Below are 16,967 nucleotides of genomic sequence, written 5' to 3' on the forward strand. Positions count from 1 at the left end.
TGGTTTATATAGGCCAACATGGTATACAGTGTTCTATATAATATATACATTGAAATTTCAAAGGCATTCATTGGACTTGATGGATAGGTAGAATTTTTATGTGGTATATAAGTAGGGGTGTGTAAAAATATACTAGTAACCGAAACGAAATCTTTTTCGGTTATTCACTTCAGGTTCCTAACCGTACTTGAATAGTTTATTTGGCTATCTGTTTCATAGGGTCAAGTTATTCTACAAAGGCTTCTAATTGTAAGAAGTGTAAGAAGGATTTATAGAGTGACAAGTGTCCAATAACCTAAAACTAAACCCACTACATCACCACCAAAAACCTAAACACCCACCCCCACCCCACCCCACCACCACCCAATAAACCTAACCCCCCCCCCACCACCACCACCAAAAAACCTAAACCCCCCCACCCCCCCCACCCCACACCCGGCAAAAAAACAAAAAAAAAAAACTATACCTCACCAAAAAACCCCCAAAAAATCTAAACCCCCCCCCACCCCCACCCCCCAAAAACCTAAAAAAAACCTAACCCCCCCACCACCCCACCCCACCCCCCAAAAACCTAACCCCCCACCCCCCAAAAACCTAAAAAAAAAAAAAAATCTAAAAAAAACTAAACACCCACCCCCACCCAAAAACCTAAACCCCCACCCCCTCCGCAAAAAAAAATATTTTTTTTAGGGTGGGTGATGTGGGGGGGGGGTTAGGTTTTTGGTGGTGGTGGATGTTAAAACTTTTTTTTTTTTTTGTAGTGGGGTTTTTTTGTGTAGTGGGTTTTTTTAGGTTATTGGACACTTGTCACTCTATAAATTCTTCTTACACTTCTTACAATTATGATCCTTTGTATTTGATCCTAATCCCTGTTTCATAAATCTAAGCTTATTTGGATGACCATACTAAATTCGGTCAAATAAACCATTATTCGGTTAACCATTGGTTATGGATCAGTTTCAGTTAATTTTGGTTTATTATCCAATGTATATAAAAGTTGTAAAATAGAATTTTGACCAACAAACAAAATAGAATTGCTAGCCTACCTTCGCATATGAAAACACAAACTCGCCAATCATGAAATCTATGTGTTTTAATTTTTGCTTGTGTTTGTAACTTAAATACATTTACATATAGGGTGTAAAATCAAATACAAATTAGTCTTAACATACAAAATGATCTTAATATAAGAAGTGAGGGAAACCTCTTTTTTTGAATTTTTTTTGCATTTAATTAGAAAATATAAAAAACTTGATTGGAAAATATAAAAAAAAATCGTGATATTATACTAGTAGAGTAGTTGTATAATTACTCTACTTTACTAGTAGAGTAACTATAATTAATCTAGAGTAATTACATAATTACTCTACGAGTGTAAATCTAACTTAGAATAAAAAACTCCAAATAATGTCACATGCCATTCTCTCCTTCAACATCATAAATTTTATTTATAATTATATATTTAATATTAATATTAAATATTAATAACTAATATATAGATATCATTTATTTTTATCATTATCTTTATCAAAGATTAATAAATAACTTTAATTTTGCAATTTAGACCATTTGTTTTTTTTTTTTACTTTTAACCCAAAGTTTTTCATCTTTTGCAATTTAATCCCAACTCTTTTTTATTTTTAATTTTGGTCAACCATACTTATCATCTTTTCCAGGTTTTTCGTTTCGTTCTAAATTTTTTGAGTTAATGCACCGCAACGTGCGTGTGAGATTCAACATTTTTTTTTCTGTTTGACTGGCCTGTCGCAACACATATATTTTTCTTCGTTTAACAAGTTCGACCAACGCGCGGGTCCTGGATTAACTTAGTTATTTTTTTCATGTTTTACGTTTCGGTTTAATTTCTCTGCAACGAGCGTTCGTGATTCAAAGATTTTACGTCTGCTTTTCCCTAGGCGTTATTTTTGTCGTTTTTATTTAATTTGTTTTTACGAGTTTTTCCAGTGTTAGTGTTAGTGGTCGCTGACAGTGGTATAGCATTGATACTACATAACAAAGTTTTACAACAATCGCTGCAACGCAGGGGCTTAATACTAGTATACAATAATTTTTTTACATTATGTGATTAAATTATGTGTTCAATAAGATGAGGAAAAAAAGTTTAAAAAATATCTCTCCTTTAGTTTTCACGTTAAGATGAGGAAAAAAGGTTTAAAAAATTTCTCTTTTAGTTTTCACGTTAAGCGAATTTATAAATTTATATGCTATGATATCAGCAATCAAATCTGATTGCGTGGTACATTTTAGACCCATAAATTTACAAGTTATGATATCAGCAATCAAATCTGATTGCGTGTACATTTTAGACCCAAACGGCAAAAAAGAAAGTCAAGTCAAATGTGTTATATAAGGTAGTTAGGGGTGTGCATGGTTCGGTTTGATTCAGTTCGGTTCGGTTATTAACATTATCCGTAACCGTAACCGAAGTCATCGGTTAATCGGTTCGCTTAATTTGGTTAATTTATCGGTTTTCGGTTCGGTTAATTTTCGGTTAATAACCAATTGAAACAAGGGCTAACTTTTTTATTTAGAAATACATGTAATGGAGGTATAAATACAAGAAATAGATGTATAAATACATGAAATTGAAGTATAAATAAATGAAATAGAGGTATAAAGGCATGAATAGATGTTTAAATACATAAAATGGAGATATAAATAAATAAAATGAAGGTATAAATAAATGAAATGAAGGCATAAATAAATGAAATAGAGGTATTATTACATGAAATGAAATCATAAAACATAAAATACATGAAATAGAGTATAAAAGCAAGAAATATATAAAAAATAAATTGTTCGGTTCAGTTAATTTCGGTTAACCGATGGTAAAAAAATATCCGTTAACCGACTTTCGGTTAATTCGGTTTCGATTAATTTCGGTTCGGTTTCGATTAACGATTCGGTTATTGCACACCCCTAACAGTAGTGCTCCCTTTTCTGTTAAAAAATGTGTTATGTTTTATGGTGATTTAAATATACTTTAGGAATGGACGTATAGGTGTGAACTGTGAAGTTAACGGGGAACATAAAGAAAGTAGAGAATCATGGAAGGGTACATTTAACATATTAAATAAATTATAAAAATTCAATCTAAAATACTAAAACTTGTTTCTTTTAAAGAAAAATTTGAAGTTTTTGCATATAAAAAAGTGTAAAAGTTATTTCAATTAAAAACACTTTTAAAAAATTGTTTTTATACCTATTTTAATTGTTTTTAAGCATTTTTTTTAACTATTTTTAGGTTTTAAAGTTTTTTCTATTAAAAATATTTCTACATTTATAATTTATATGCAAAAGCTCTAAAAAAAATTGAAAGAGATAATTTTAAACATGTTAAATTGATTTTTTTATAATTTATTTAACAAGTAAAATACCAGGTTCCTAAGTTTTCCACTTTTTAGAGTTTCGCATTGAACCCAACCCTGGATGCATATTATAAAGTTTTTTATAAAATTGATTTACATATAGGGTATGGTTAGTGTACATTAATTCAAAAGTGTGAGAAGTGTAAGAAATATTTTAAAACATTAGATTTTTGATCTAATGGTTGAGATCAATAGGGACCAAATTATAAATTGTGTTTTAATTATTTGGACTGATTTGAAAATTGTAGGGGTAATAGTGTCTTTGTATATATTTCAAATTAGGTAACCTCTCCTAAATTCTAGCGATTCACTCCTAAATTCTAGCGATTTAATTTTAAACTTATTTTAAAATTCGGACATTCTAAAAAATCTAGTAATATGTAACTGCTACAAGAAATATATAACACTATACATCCATCATATAACACTATATAACACCGTATTATGTAACACCATATAACACCATATAACACTATGTAACACTATATAATAATATATAACACTATACATCTATCAGGCAAATATAACACTATATAACTCTAAATAACACTATATAACACTAGGGGTGTAAACGAGTCGGGCCGAATCCGAGCTCGACCAGGCTCGAGCTCGGCTCGTTAGGTTTTTATGAAGCTCGAGCTCGAGCTCGGCTCGGTTCGAGCCTACTTCTTTGAGCTCGAGCTCGGCTCGCGAGTAAAAGCCAAAGCTCGAGTTCGGCTCGACTCAGCTCGAACTATTTGGAGAACAACGTTAAACGAGCTAAAAGCTTGGCTCGAGCTCACTTCAACATCGCTTAAACGAGCCAAAGCTCGGCTCGAGCTCGGCTCGTCAATGTTATCATCATTATTAATTTATTATATATAAAAAAATTAAAATTTTGTATGGGCTCGTTTAGGCTCGCGAGCCTAAACAAGCTTTGTATTTCAGGCTCGAGCTCGGGCTCGATAACAAAACGAGCTCTATTTCAGGCTCGAGCTCGGGCTCAGGCTCGTTAAGGCTCGGCTCGTTCGAGCTTTTAACCGAGCCGATCACGAGTTGCTCTCGAGCCTCTGGGCTTGTTACACCCCTATATAACACTATATAACATCAAAAAACACTATAACACCATATAACACTGTGTAACAGTATATAACACTATATAAAAATATATAACACTATACAGTTCTGAACGAGATAACACAAATTCGAAGATTAATTCTTAATTCGTATTCCTATAATTAAGGGTGGCGGTTATGGAAGGTTATCAATTAATTAAATCAATAAGAAAATTACTTGTTTACCCTTTTGAATTAATTTAGATTGTGGACACATGTTATCACCACAATATTTCTCACCCTTCTCACATTTTAGATTAATGTACAGGATCCTCTACCTTTACATATATATATATATAGAAACGGGTTCAGGAGAGAACGGTGAAAAGTGTGAGAACGGTGAGAACGGATCCTGGCCCAACACGTGGCAGGGGGCCCTAATTGTTATGCGGGGGTACGATTGTCCTTTTATACGTTCCCTCCTTATTCGCGTTATAAATCTCGTTCAAAATAAAACTCCAAAGATTTATTGTTAGTTGTTACCTGCTTTGCAAGCTTTCTCAGATCTATGGCGTTTAACGTGGATTCTGTTCGACAAAGTAATATTCATTGGCGTTTTCTATTTTCGTTTCAGCAAATCATGCAATAGATGTGGCGTTTTGTTCTTTTATCATTGTTCTATGACGTTTTTTTTTGTATTATTAATTTATAATGTGTTGTATGATTTTCCATAGTGTTATTCAGTTATGCAGTTTAATCTCGTTTTAGTTGATATTTACTCTATTATTCATAACTGCAATTGGAGTTTTCGATATTAATTTTAATTGTCGTTTACGTTTTTGTGTATTTGTTATGTTTTTACGATCATTGGCGTTTTTCGTCTATTTGATTAGTTTTGAATTTTATTTAGTAGTATTTGTGAATATTAGTTATTACTATTTTGTTAATTTGTGGAAACATTAGTTTTGTTAATTTTGGCGTTTTCATTATGTGTTTATTATGTCTTGTTTATTTTTCAATTAATGGCGTTTTAATGTATAATGTTATTACGGGACATCACTCTGTTTTTCTAATTTTTCTGTTCCTCCCTGTGTTTTCTCAGACGAAGTCTCTTTCTCGAGTCAAAGGCATTGCCCCAAAACTGGATTACCATTTTTCATTCCTGACGTCAGTGAAGAATTAAAGCCCAGAAAGGACATGCTATTCTCAAGCTTTGATGATTGTTATTCTATGTATGTTAAGTATGCTAAGGAATGTGGGTTTTCAGTCAGGAAAGGGACTACAAAGACAAACTCTAAAGGTGTGTTACATATTAAGTATTTTTTGTGTACGAGAGCTGGGGTATATAAGGACTAGAAGGTTGATACGTTGGACCCCAATCAAAAAGAGCGAGTAGTGCGATCTAACTTTTCCAAGAGGACTGATTGTGGTGCACTTGTTGAACGTCCTGATAAGCATTTTCTTCCAACTGAACGGCTGAACTTGTTGAATATGAGAATGGATTTTGGAAGGTGTATAAGTTTGTCGAGGAGCACAATCATGAACTTGTTGAACGTCCTTCCTGATAAGCATTTTCTTCCAACTGAACGGCATCTCACTCAGCTCCAGAAGCATGTTATACACAACATGTCAAAGCTGAATTTGGGTCCTGTCAAGGCGTTTAATGTTATGAAGACTTGTTTTGGTGGTTTTGAAGATGTGGGCGCAAGCAAAGTTGAATTTAAGAACTATAAGAGGCAAATAAACTTGTTCATAGGGGAATATGACGCTGATATGGTTGTGAAACATTTGAATGAAAAAAAACATTCCCAGCCTAATTTCTCGTATGATTACATCACAGACGAAGACAATCGTTTGAAGGGTCTTTTTTGGTGTGATGATCAAGCCAAACGTAATTACCACGTGTTTGGTGATATGATTTCGTTTGACGCCACGTATCGTTCCAACAAGTAATTTTTTATAATTCAACTTCTTTGTTTTTTGGCGTTTTATTAATTTTACATTCATGGCGTTTTTTTAGCTTACATGCAATGGCGTTTTACTAGTTTACATTCAATGGCGTTTTATTATTGTTTCATTTATCATGGCGTTTTCATATGCAGATACTCAATGGTGTTTGTACCGTTCACTGGTATAGACAATCATCACTGCAATGTTACATTTGGTGCAGCATTGTTGGCGTCGGAAACTGCTGATACGTATATTTGGTTGTTAAGAGTTTTTCTTAAAGCTGTTGGTTCTCAGCCAAAAGTTGTTGTCACTGACCAAGATCCAGCGATGAAGAAGGCTATTTCTGCTGTATTTGTTGACACGAGGCATCGGTTATGCATGTGGCATGTGATGCATAAACTTTCTCTGAAGGTTGTTATGCTTTTTTTACCTTTGGCGTTTTAGTATTCAATGCATTTTAAGATACATGGCGTTTTGTACCTTGTTACTGTTTTTTTAATTAAGTTTTGTCTTTTGTTTTTTGGGGTATTGGATTTTAATAATCCCAAGTTTCACTGATTGGCCAGTAATAATCCCAACTTCAAAAATTGCCTACAACAGTCCCAACTTGTAAGATTTTGGCCACCGATGATCCTTGTCTAACTGGGTTATAACCCAGTTAGTTTTTTGAAGTTTTGAGCGGCGGAGAAGGTCACTAGAGGTTCGAGATGACAAGTGGTGGTCTCCTTTGGTGGTTTCAGGGGTAAAGAAGGTCGTCGGAATAAGTTGCAGGTCACCGGAGTTGCGTAGATGGTGGAAATTTTAAACTTTTGAGAAGCGGAGAAGGTTACAGGAGGTCGGAGATGATTGGTGGTGGTCTCGTTTGGTGGTTTCAGGGGTAAAACGGGTCGCCGGAATAAGTTGCAGGTCACCAGCCTAACAAGGTTATAACCCAGTTAGACAAGGATCATTGGTGGCCAAAATCTTACAAGTTGGGACTGTTGTAGGCAATTTTTGAAGTTGGGATTATTACCGGCCAATTAGTGAAACTTGGGATTATTAAAATCCAATACCCCTTGTTTTTTTATATATGTGTGGCGTTTTCGTGTTATTTATAGGTTGGTGTTAGGCTATGCAATTCCACCAATTTTAAAGAACGTATCTGTGGTGTTGTGTGGACGGATATTCTCACACCTGAAGAGTTTGAATTAGAATCGGAAATGGTTATTGCAGAATTCAATTTAGAAGATAATGACTGGCTATCTGATATTTTTGCACTTAGGGAATCTTGGATCCCTGCGTACTATAGAATGGAGCCTATGTCTGGTCTTATGCGAACGACATCCAAGTCGGAGAGTGAGAATCATTTTTTTTGGTCAAGTGTGCAATTCGAAAGCTACTCTTGTTGAGTTCATGACGCATTATGATACTGCAATAGAAGCACAACGTCACACACATCGTAAAAATGATCATGAATCTCGATACAAAAGACCCCAGTTGAAGAGTAGTTACAAAGTGTTGGAAGGGCAAGCTGTTGATATATATACAAAAAGTATTTTTTGTGACGTTCAAGCTGAGCTTATTGGAGTTGCGGATTGCATAAATTAACGTTACGAAGATCAGCCTGATGGGTTTGTTAAGTTTTATGTAAATGACTTCCAACAGCATTGTACATCCTTATTTGAGGTAAATAATGGCGTTTTGGTTTTTATGGCGTTTTCTGTTAATGGCGTTTTATCATATGCAATGTGTTCTTTTATTTTTTAGTCTTTTTAGACAAACATTCTATGCATGGCATTATAGAGATATTGTTTTTGGCGTTTTTCAGGTATTGTTCCGTAAGTCTGATTGCACATGCAGTTGCTCATGCAGACGTTTTGAACAGTTTGGTTTGCTATGTAGACATATATTCTATGTTTTGAGACTTATGGACATTAGGGAATTTCCAAAACAATACATTTTGAATAGATGGCGCAAAGAGGCCTCCCCAAACTGCTCTCCTGAATTCTCAATTAGTCGTGAATATATGACTGAGCTTGATCCTGATGTGCAAAGTATGATGCAAGATGTTATTTATTCAACCGAATACACTTTGAACTGTTTAGCTGGTAATAAAGAGGAGCTATCCTTATACAAGGATCATGTTCAATCTTATATGAAGAAGGTTCAAGATATGCAGATTGTTGCTCCTCTCGTTAGTTCTAGGGATAGATTTTCCGAGATAATTGGTCAATATAAAAATGACAAAAATCCGATAAGAGTCCCTGTAGGTTATAAATCTACAGGTTCTGGTTCTCGGAAGCGCCTGAAATCTAAACAGGAGATAGCAGTTGACAAGAAGAAATCAAAGTCGAAACCCGGGGCCAAAGAAAGACAGTGTCAGAACTACAAAGCCTATGGACACTATGCATCAACATGCAAACAGGCCGTAATTAAAAGAAGATCGACAAGGTCTTCGAGAGCCAGTGAAGAGTAGTTTGGCGTTTTGTATTTGTCATTCTTACAGATCACATACAGTTGTCTTTGGGACAGTTTAGATGACTTTGGCGTTTTTTATTTCAATGCTATAGAACACAAACATTTCTCAGTTTGGCGGTTTTTTTTTTTTTTTTTTTTTGCATATTTTTCTTTTTTCTATCTCTTTGTTCATAACATGCTACTTCGAAGTTAAATAACAAACAATATAAGATTGGGCAAGGAAATCAAACGACAAAAAAAAAAAAAAAAAAAACAATAACGCCACTAAATAAAACTTCCATAAACTTCTATTTTTGGTCGTGCTAAATTCAATAATGTTTTGCTGAACGAAATGGATAACATTGTTAATCCTCAGTCAAGAAAGATGTGTAACAATGTTATCTATCCCGTTTAGCTAAACTTTATAGAGAACAAAAACAGAATCTCCATGAATGGCTTTTTGAAGTTTTGTGGTTTTTGTATATTTTGACATTTATATTGAGGATGTTGCTCATTGCATAGAGTGAAAGTTTATTGAGAAAATTTTGTATATCAAAGAAACATGGATTTGAATCTTTAATATTTCTGGCGTTTATAAGATGAATGGTGTAGAGGAAAATATAGGTTTTTGTGGTTTTGGTTTGGATTTTAGTAATTCTGAGAGTTTGTTTATATAGGAATTTTTTGGCGCGTTTTTTAGGTGCGATTTTTATTGCAGTAAATGCTAGTAATAAAGTTACGTCGTTTTACTACTGTTTGTTCAGCTTATCGGTTAAAAACAAAGTTTGGCGTTTTATATCTATGGCGTTATATTATGATGAAGTGTATGTGTGTTGGGGCGGATTTTAATAGCATGAGTTTGGCGTTTTATGTTAAGTCAAAAGACCCTTTTACCCTTAATGAAGCGCACCAGATTAATAAAAGTGATTTTATTTACGAAAATGCCACCGCGTCATCTAGTCCATAGATTGTTTTGATCTGACGATTCATAAGAGTTCTCTCCGTTCTCACACTTTTGAGCGTTTTCTCTAAATCCTGACCTTATATATATATATATATATATATATATATATATATATATATAGTAAATCATATATTGCTAATCTGTATGTATAAAAAAATCAAACCTTAATTACGAATATATCTTGGCAATTATAAAGAAAAATATACACGTAGAGGTCGACGATATCAAATATATGATTCCAAAGAATATCATATGTTACTATCATAATCACTTTCTCATATTTATCTTTAACACTGATTTTAATTTAAATATTAATTTTTAATTCCTGCAAATGTTAAATCTTAATCTTAATTTTAGTAAACTTAACAATATGAACGATCCACATTCGATATATATTTGGTTAATTTATTACTGAAATCTATAACTAAAAGACCAATATTTAAGAAAAATGCAAGCTTTAAATAAATATACTTTCTAAGGTGGGGTTCCGCTACAAAGTCCATTTATCCTACAAAGTGTACAAAGTCTTAAAACACCACAATTTCGGCCATAAAACACACTCAAAACTTACAAATAACAAAGTGAAGATAACTAAAACACAATATCCAAGCCCTAATAGTCCATGAAAACTTCAAACACACCATCGTAAAACTATGAATATAAAACACAACAGTATAATCAACATAAAACACACTAATGTTAGTCATTTGATAATCAAAGCTTTATGATCCAAAATATAGCACAAAACCCACAAATATGGCGATTTAGTAATCTTCACTTTTTTTATTTGTGGGTTTTGAGTGTGTTTTATAGTCGACATGCCCTTTTATGACTTTTTACACTTTATAGGAAAAATGAACTTTGTAGTCAACTCATACCCTACTTTCTAAACCAATCATTGATTATATATATTAATTCATACCATACTCATGAATAGGTCTATTTTGCCTTGCTTTCTTTTTTGTTTTATTATTATTATTATTATTATTATTATTATTATTATTATTATTATTATTATTATTATTACTATTATTATTATTATGATGTTATTTTTACCTTAGCTTTTAGCATTGACATTTACATCCACTCAAATTTGAAAAAAAACTTTGTAAAATATTATTTTTACTACTTGTAGTTTTACGTGCTTTATTTTCTGTACGCATCGGTATAAATTCAAGTTCATTTACGTTTCGACGTAGATTTTTTCCAAAAATGTGACAGGTCAAATATAATATGTTTTCGTTGTTATTTTTATGTACAGTATTAGTTGGTCACTTGATGTTATAAATTGGTGTAATTGTTTTACGTGTTTTCCCGGTTTTGGTTGTCTTTTGGTTAGCATGGTTTTACACCCCCGACCCTAGGGCTGTCCAAAAAGCTCGGATTTAGCTTGGAAAAAGCTCGCTTGATGTGGCTCGGTTAGAAAGTGAGTCTAGCTCGGCTCGGCTCGTAACGAGCCAGATTGGCTTGGTTTGGCTCGCATACCAGCTCGGCTCGGATTATTTTACTTTTCATATTTTTTATTTTTATACACATTATAATATATCACAAAATAACCCTACCCAACTCCACACTATTAACATATTCTTACGTCCCTGGCTCGCAACGCGGGGCTTAAGACTAGTTGTTATTGTATTATTATTATTTAGGGTTGTAGTTTTATAAAGTTACAACACCACCCTTAAAAATAAATTTTCTTGAATCTAGTTAGAATCAAATAAATAACAAGTTACAATATTCAGAGTGAGTTTTGATAATTCGGAGTTCACTCCAAATCAAATCTCAAATCATCATTACTGAAAAATTCTTTCAAATCTCAAATCGCCATTACTATTATCAAATTGATAACAAAAACATTCAGATTTGTTTGATTAGTATAATCTCTATCTTAACCAATTGGGGTAGCCCAGTTGGCCAGCTTCACCCATATCTTCCCAAGAGACCCGGGTTCGAATCCTGTGGCCGGTGTAATACCACACAGGCTCTTCGATCTCGGTGGGGATTCACCGCCATGCAGCCGGGGGCTAAGCTAGCTGCGGAGTTGTAATACTCCGGCGGATGGGAGGTCCGTGCAAATACCCCCCTCCCCCCCTAAGTATAATCTCTATCTCTGTAACTAATAAATAATAAAAATCTTAAGGGATGCATGAACGAGTTTAGGCAACCTTAATTTTTGTTTTTTCACATAGTATGAATAGTATAATCTCTATCTCTATACCTAATAAATAATAAAAATCTTAAGGGACACATGAACGAGTCTAGGCAACCTTAATTTTTATTTTTTCATATAAATTGTATACCCATTTAATTACACGCGGATACTTACCCGTTTTGAATTTACCTGATTCAATATTACATTTTATACATTCTTTATTTCGTTTTCATCAACCTCGCACGTTTTAATTGTTTAAAATTTACAATTTTTATAATAAAAAAATTTAATTCACATATGATCCCACATATTTAATATTACAAAAACAAAACCAAGTTTTACTAGTTTAAGTTGTATAATACACATCACTCTAACCTACTATTGTAAAAAATTGATGTTAGAAAAGTAACTGATTGGAGACTTTAAGACAAACGATGCCTCCAAACTTTTGAGTGTTATATCTTTTGATTGAAGGTGCAGAGTTGTTGCAAGTTTTAACTAAAATGTATTACACTGGTTTACCGAAATTCAACAAACTACCTTTCAGTTTTATGAATTCCAAATGAACAAACTTGTTACAAACATGTAAAAAAAAATAAAATAAACATGTATATGATTCTTAAACAATATGAAAAAAGTGCAAACTTAGTGAATAATTCAGTTTGCTAAACTAAGAGTTAACACTGTTACATTTGTGTAAATCTTAGAAGCTAGTTATAACATTATAGAAAACGTTGTAAATAACAATCAATTTCGTTACTCGCCACCAACCTCTTTTGTCCCCTCCTTAATGTCTTAGCGTCAATTGAAACAACACTAAATTCCAATGTGAAATTTCTGTGAAACGCACTTGCCTGTGATTTTCTCATCGCATTAAGTTTGTGTAGTCCCGTTCTTCTTCGCCACATGTGTGCATGTATAATTGATCAGTGTTTAAATATAATGGAAAACACGAATAAAATACATGTAACCGCAGACAGGCCAGCAGAGAATCCAGTCAGAGAAGCAGCCATTGAGTTTGACATGATTGTCAGCTTGATCTGGTTCCTCCTTAGGGTGTATGACAATGATGGTGAGACCGAATCAAAGGGTGGATTCGGATGGAGACAGAGATGGGGCGATTTTGATGATGATGATGTTATGATAAAAGTCCAACCTTTAATCTCTCTAGTTATCTCCTTATATATACACCGAAGAGGAAACCCAATTAGTTAATAAGGGTAAGATGGTCCATCAACAATTACCAACTAATTATATAATAGGTTTTAATATATTTTGATCTATATAATATAAATGATTATAATAGCTATAAAATTAAATATAATACATTAATTATATTTAATCTTACATGTATATACTTAAAGTTACATTAGCAAGGATTTAAACTCACATCATTTGTGAGAATAAATCATATCACTAGATGATTGGTAAAATTTATCTCTTATACTAAAGCAAAACAATGGTTGACTATTTGACCTTGATGTGGCTATTCTCTTTGGCCAGAGAATTGGTTGTTTAAGCGGCAAAATGATTTATATGGAAACTCACTCAATTCTCAATCACAGTTATAAATCTTCTCCAATACGTTTCATTCAATTTTGAAACCACTGATATGCTTTTCATATAGAAACCACAATCAATCATCAATTACTTGAAAATCTTCTACAAAACTATGAATACGTTTCCAATTTTATCGCGTATAAACAGTTTATTATGTTTAATTGGAGAATTCAAATGCCAATTAGCTTCACCTGTTTTGGTTTCTCTTCATCAATCTTCAAATCTGAATCATCGGTTAGTGGTTTCTTTCAATTGCTACTTATATTATGGATTATGTTGATATATTGTTCGGATTCCATCTCTGTTTGTGTGTTTTTAGTTGTTATAAGAAAGCCCTAATTTTATATGTCTCAATTTTTATGTTGTTGTTGATGTTTAATCCGTTAATTGTTCTTTGATATGGGGTTGTAATGAGTTTATTGTTCTAATTTCAATCTAAGTTTGTGTGTTTTGTGTTGCTATTATAAACTCTAAGTTAATTTGTCTCAATCTATGTTCTGGTGATTCTTCATATTTTCTGTTTTTTTTTTCTACATATCATAATCCTTGATTTTTTTTGTAATTTTATTTTACTGTGTACTTATGTTTTCTCTTAACAGACGACGATTTTTGTTTTATTTCAGGTATGGTTAGTGTTTTTTTGGTTGATATGAAGCCACAATGCATTACTCATTAATTTTATTCTCATTGTTCTTCATAACGTGTTTTTATTGTTTCATAAATCTCTTAACTGACAATGATTTTTTTTTATTCAGGTATGGTTAGTTGTTTTTTGGTTGATATTAAGCGTAATTGCAATAGTCATTAATTTTCATCTCATTCTTCTTCATATTGTTTGTTTTTGTTTCATAAATAAATCTGAACCCTAACTCTGTTTTGTTTTATGTTTTTCCTTTACTCATATGATTTTTGTATTGACAATGAGTATACTTTTTGTTTGCAGGAATGGATCGTGGCTTTCTGGTTGATATGACGGACCCGTATAAATCTGAGTTGGTATATTTCATTAACATTTTCTGATTGTTTTCGTTAACATTTTCTTATAAAGATATCATATTCTTTTACTTTTCAGGAATTGCCTATGTGATATCATATTCTTATTATTCAAGGAAAAGGTATGCTCATAGTTTTTCATGTTAGTAGTATGTTTTTCAAATACGCTTTGTTCTTAATTGGGGCAGAATGACAAATTTCTTGAGACTTTATTTATTAGGTAAATTGATTGTTGGATACCCCTATGTTGATGTCGATACAAATTTCTTGATCCTCTGTTTCGTTCCAACTTCCACACTATTATTCCAGCAGCAAGTTTATAGATTTTATGGTTATTATTATTTGATGAGATTTCATTGATTAGGTAAATTGATTGTTGGATTGAGTACTAAAATATTTATTACTTAATCAATCAATAGTTTATTATTGTTGCAGCAAGTTTCAGTTCATTATTCAATCAATTGTGTTTGTAGCGTTTTGAGTTGTTTATAATAAGAAGTTTATAGGTTAATTGCAAGTAGGTATGTTCAAAACTGATTTCCATATGTTTTTTTTTTAATCTAAAGAGTGTGTTTTTTGGTGTTTTGATTTGTTTATTTTAACATAATTCTTTTTAATCTCTATTATTAAAATGTTATATCTTCATTTATTTTCTACCAGGTAACTCGCAAAAATTCAGCAATAAACCAACTGTGAACAATTGACCCATAAGTGTCATTCCTACGTATATATACATATATACAGACATACACATATATGAATGTGGGTTAGATTGTATATATGCTGATCATAGTGAACCTACCATTTGAAAGGGACAAGACGAAGTAATTAGTAAGATTGGAACATAGTGCAGACAGCACATTTAGGTACTTACTATCAACATTTTCGCCAACCAAAAATAAATGTCATTTTATTTAAAGGTTATAAGTTCAAGTCTTATTGGTATATTTAATATGCTTTAGTTAAGTATGGTGGTGCTGAATTCTAACAACTTTAATGAAGTTGTATTGGATGGCAAAAAGGATGTTTTGGTCGACTTCTATGCTCCCTGGTCAGTCATGTTTGGTTTACTTATAGTTTTCACGGTCTCCTTGGTCATTTTATAGAGTCAATTTCTAATTTATTCCGGATAAGTTAACTAATTATTGTTCACTTACATTTTACAGTTTTGTTTCCTGTTACAGGTTTGGCCATTGCAAGAGCCTTGCTCCTATATGCATCTCAGCCTTTTATATTAATTTGTTTACTAGACCCCAAATGTGCAAAACCAATATACTAATTGTCTCTTCTTTGTCACAGACTCATGAAAGCCTTGCAGTTGCATTTAAGAATGAGTATATTCGAGAAAAGTAATAAGATAATTTTTAGGATGCTTAGGTGGATGTGTGGCCACACGATGTTAGACCGAATAAGAAGTGAGGTTTTTAAGGATTGGTTAGGAGTAGCTAGTATATCAGACAAGTTAAAAGAGGGGAGGTTGAGATGGTTTGGGCATGTGAAGAGGAGGCAGTTGACAGAACCAGTTAGAGTAGTGGAAACCATGATAGTGGAAGGAATGAGGAGTAGAGGCAGACCCAAGTTGACTTGGGATGAAAGACTTAAGCAAGATTTGGTAGAATTGCACCTCTCTGAGGACATGGTTCATGATAGGAGTGCGTGGAGACATAGGATTAAGGTTAAGGACTTGTAGGTGAGGGTATAGACGTGCCCTTCCTTTTCCTTGGGAGAGGGGGGGGGGGTAGATTTCTTTTACACTGTAGGTAGACCAACATATGATGTTTTCCATGTTTATATGCATATATGTTGCTTACTGATGATTTATATGCCTACTGCTACGCGATTTACTTGCCCGTTTTTCGTCTATCTGTCTGTTGGTTGTTTTGGAGCCGGGGGTCTCTCAGGAAGCAGCCTCTCTATTCTCGAATAGAGGAAAGGTTTACCTACATCCCACCTCCCCCAGACCCTACCAATAGTTCTGCTATTTGTGGGATTTACTGGGTATGATTGTTGTTGTTGTTGTTGGCTCTTTAAAGGGTATCGGGTGTACACGTTTATGGTTTTATGTGGGTAAAAATTACCTTTCGGTATGCTCATAACCTGGAAGCTGATCTTAAACTCATCTCAAATACACACTTGAAATATCATATACTCAACTACACTTCTATCAAGTATAAAACTAAAATCATTTCAAGTTTTACAACAACTTCTACATACTATTCATTTTATCTTTTGAGATACTATAATATATTCAGATTCTATGCTCGCAGTCAGATGTGTATCACCTGATACTAATAGTTAAATCGTTTATTTTTTTTTTGTCAAGGTTTGAATTGGTTCTCATGATGGCAATCTGAACCCTAACACTGTTTTGTTTTATGTTTTTCCCCTTTACTCATATGATTTTTGTATTGACAATGAGTATACTTTTTGTTTGCAGGAATGGATCGTGGCTTTCTGGTTGATATGACGGACCCGTATAAATCTGAGTT

The 16,967-nt window shown here is 33.0% G+C and overlaps 1 protein-coding gene across 1 annotated transcript; it reads left to right on the top strand.

Annotated features, from left to right (window-relative positions):
- The first annotated feature begins 5,920 nt into the window (after positions 1-5,920).
- Positions 5,921-8,828, top strand: LOC110923706 (protein FAR1-RELATED SEQUENCE 5-like). The gene is made up of 5 exons (XM_022167767.1): positions 5,921-6,372; positions 6,526-6,784; positions 7,471-7,708; positions 8,120-8,180; positions 8,291-8,828. The coding sequence occupies exons 1-5, from the start codon at positions 5,921-5,923 to the stop codon at positions 8,826-8,828; spliced, it is 1,548 nt and encodes a 515-aa protein (XP_022023459.1).
- The last annotated feature ends 8,139 nt before the right edge of the window (positions 8,829-16,967 follow it).

This window comes from Helianthus annuus, chromosome 17 (assembly GCF_002127325.2).
Source record: "Helianthus annuus cultivar XRQ/B chromosome 17, HanXRQr2.0-SUNRISE, whole genome shotgun sequence".
In the NCBI taxonomy this organism is placed as follows: Eukaryota; Viridiplantae; Streptophyta; class Magnoliopsida; order Asterales; family Asteraceae; genus Helianthus; species Helianthus annuus.

Bases quoted from the DNA above. Each gene is read 5' to 3' on its own strand.
- LOC110923706 (XM_022167767.1), top strand. From the start codon at position 5,921: ATGGATTTTGGAAGGTGTATAAGTTTGTCGAGGAGCACAATCATGAAC. The intron at 7,709-8,119 runs GTGAGAATCATT...TTTATTTTTTAG, and splicing joins AACGACATCCAAGTCGGAGA to TCTTTTTAGACAAACATTCT. The intron at 8,181-8,290 runs GTATTGTTCCGT...TATGGACATTAG, and splicing joins TTGTTTTTGGCGTTTTTCAG to GGAATTTCCAAAACAATACA.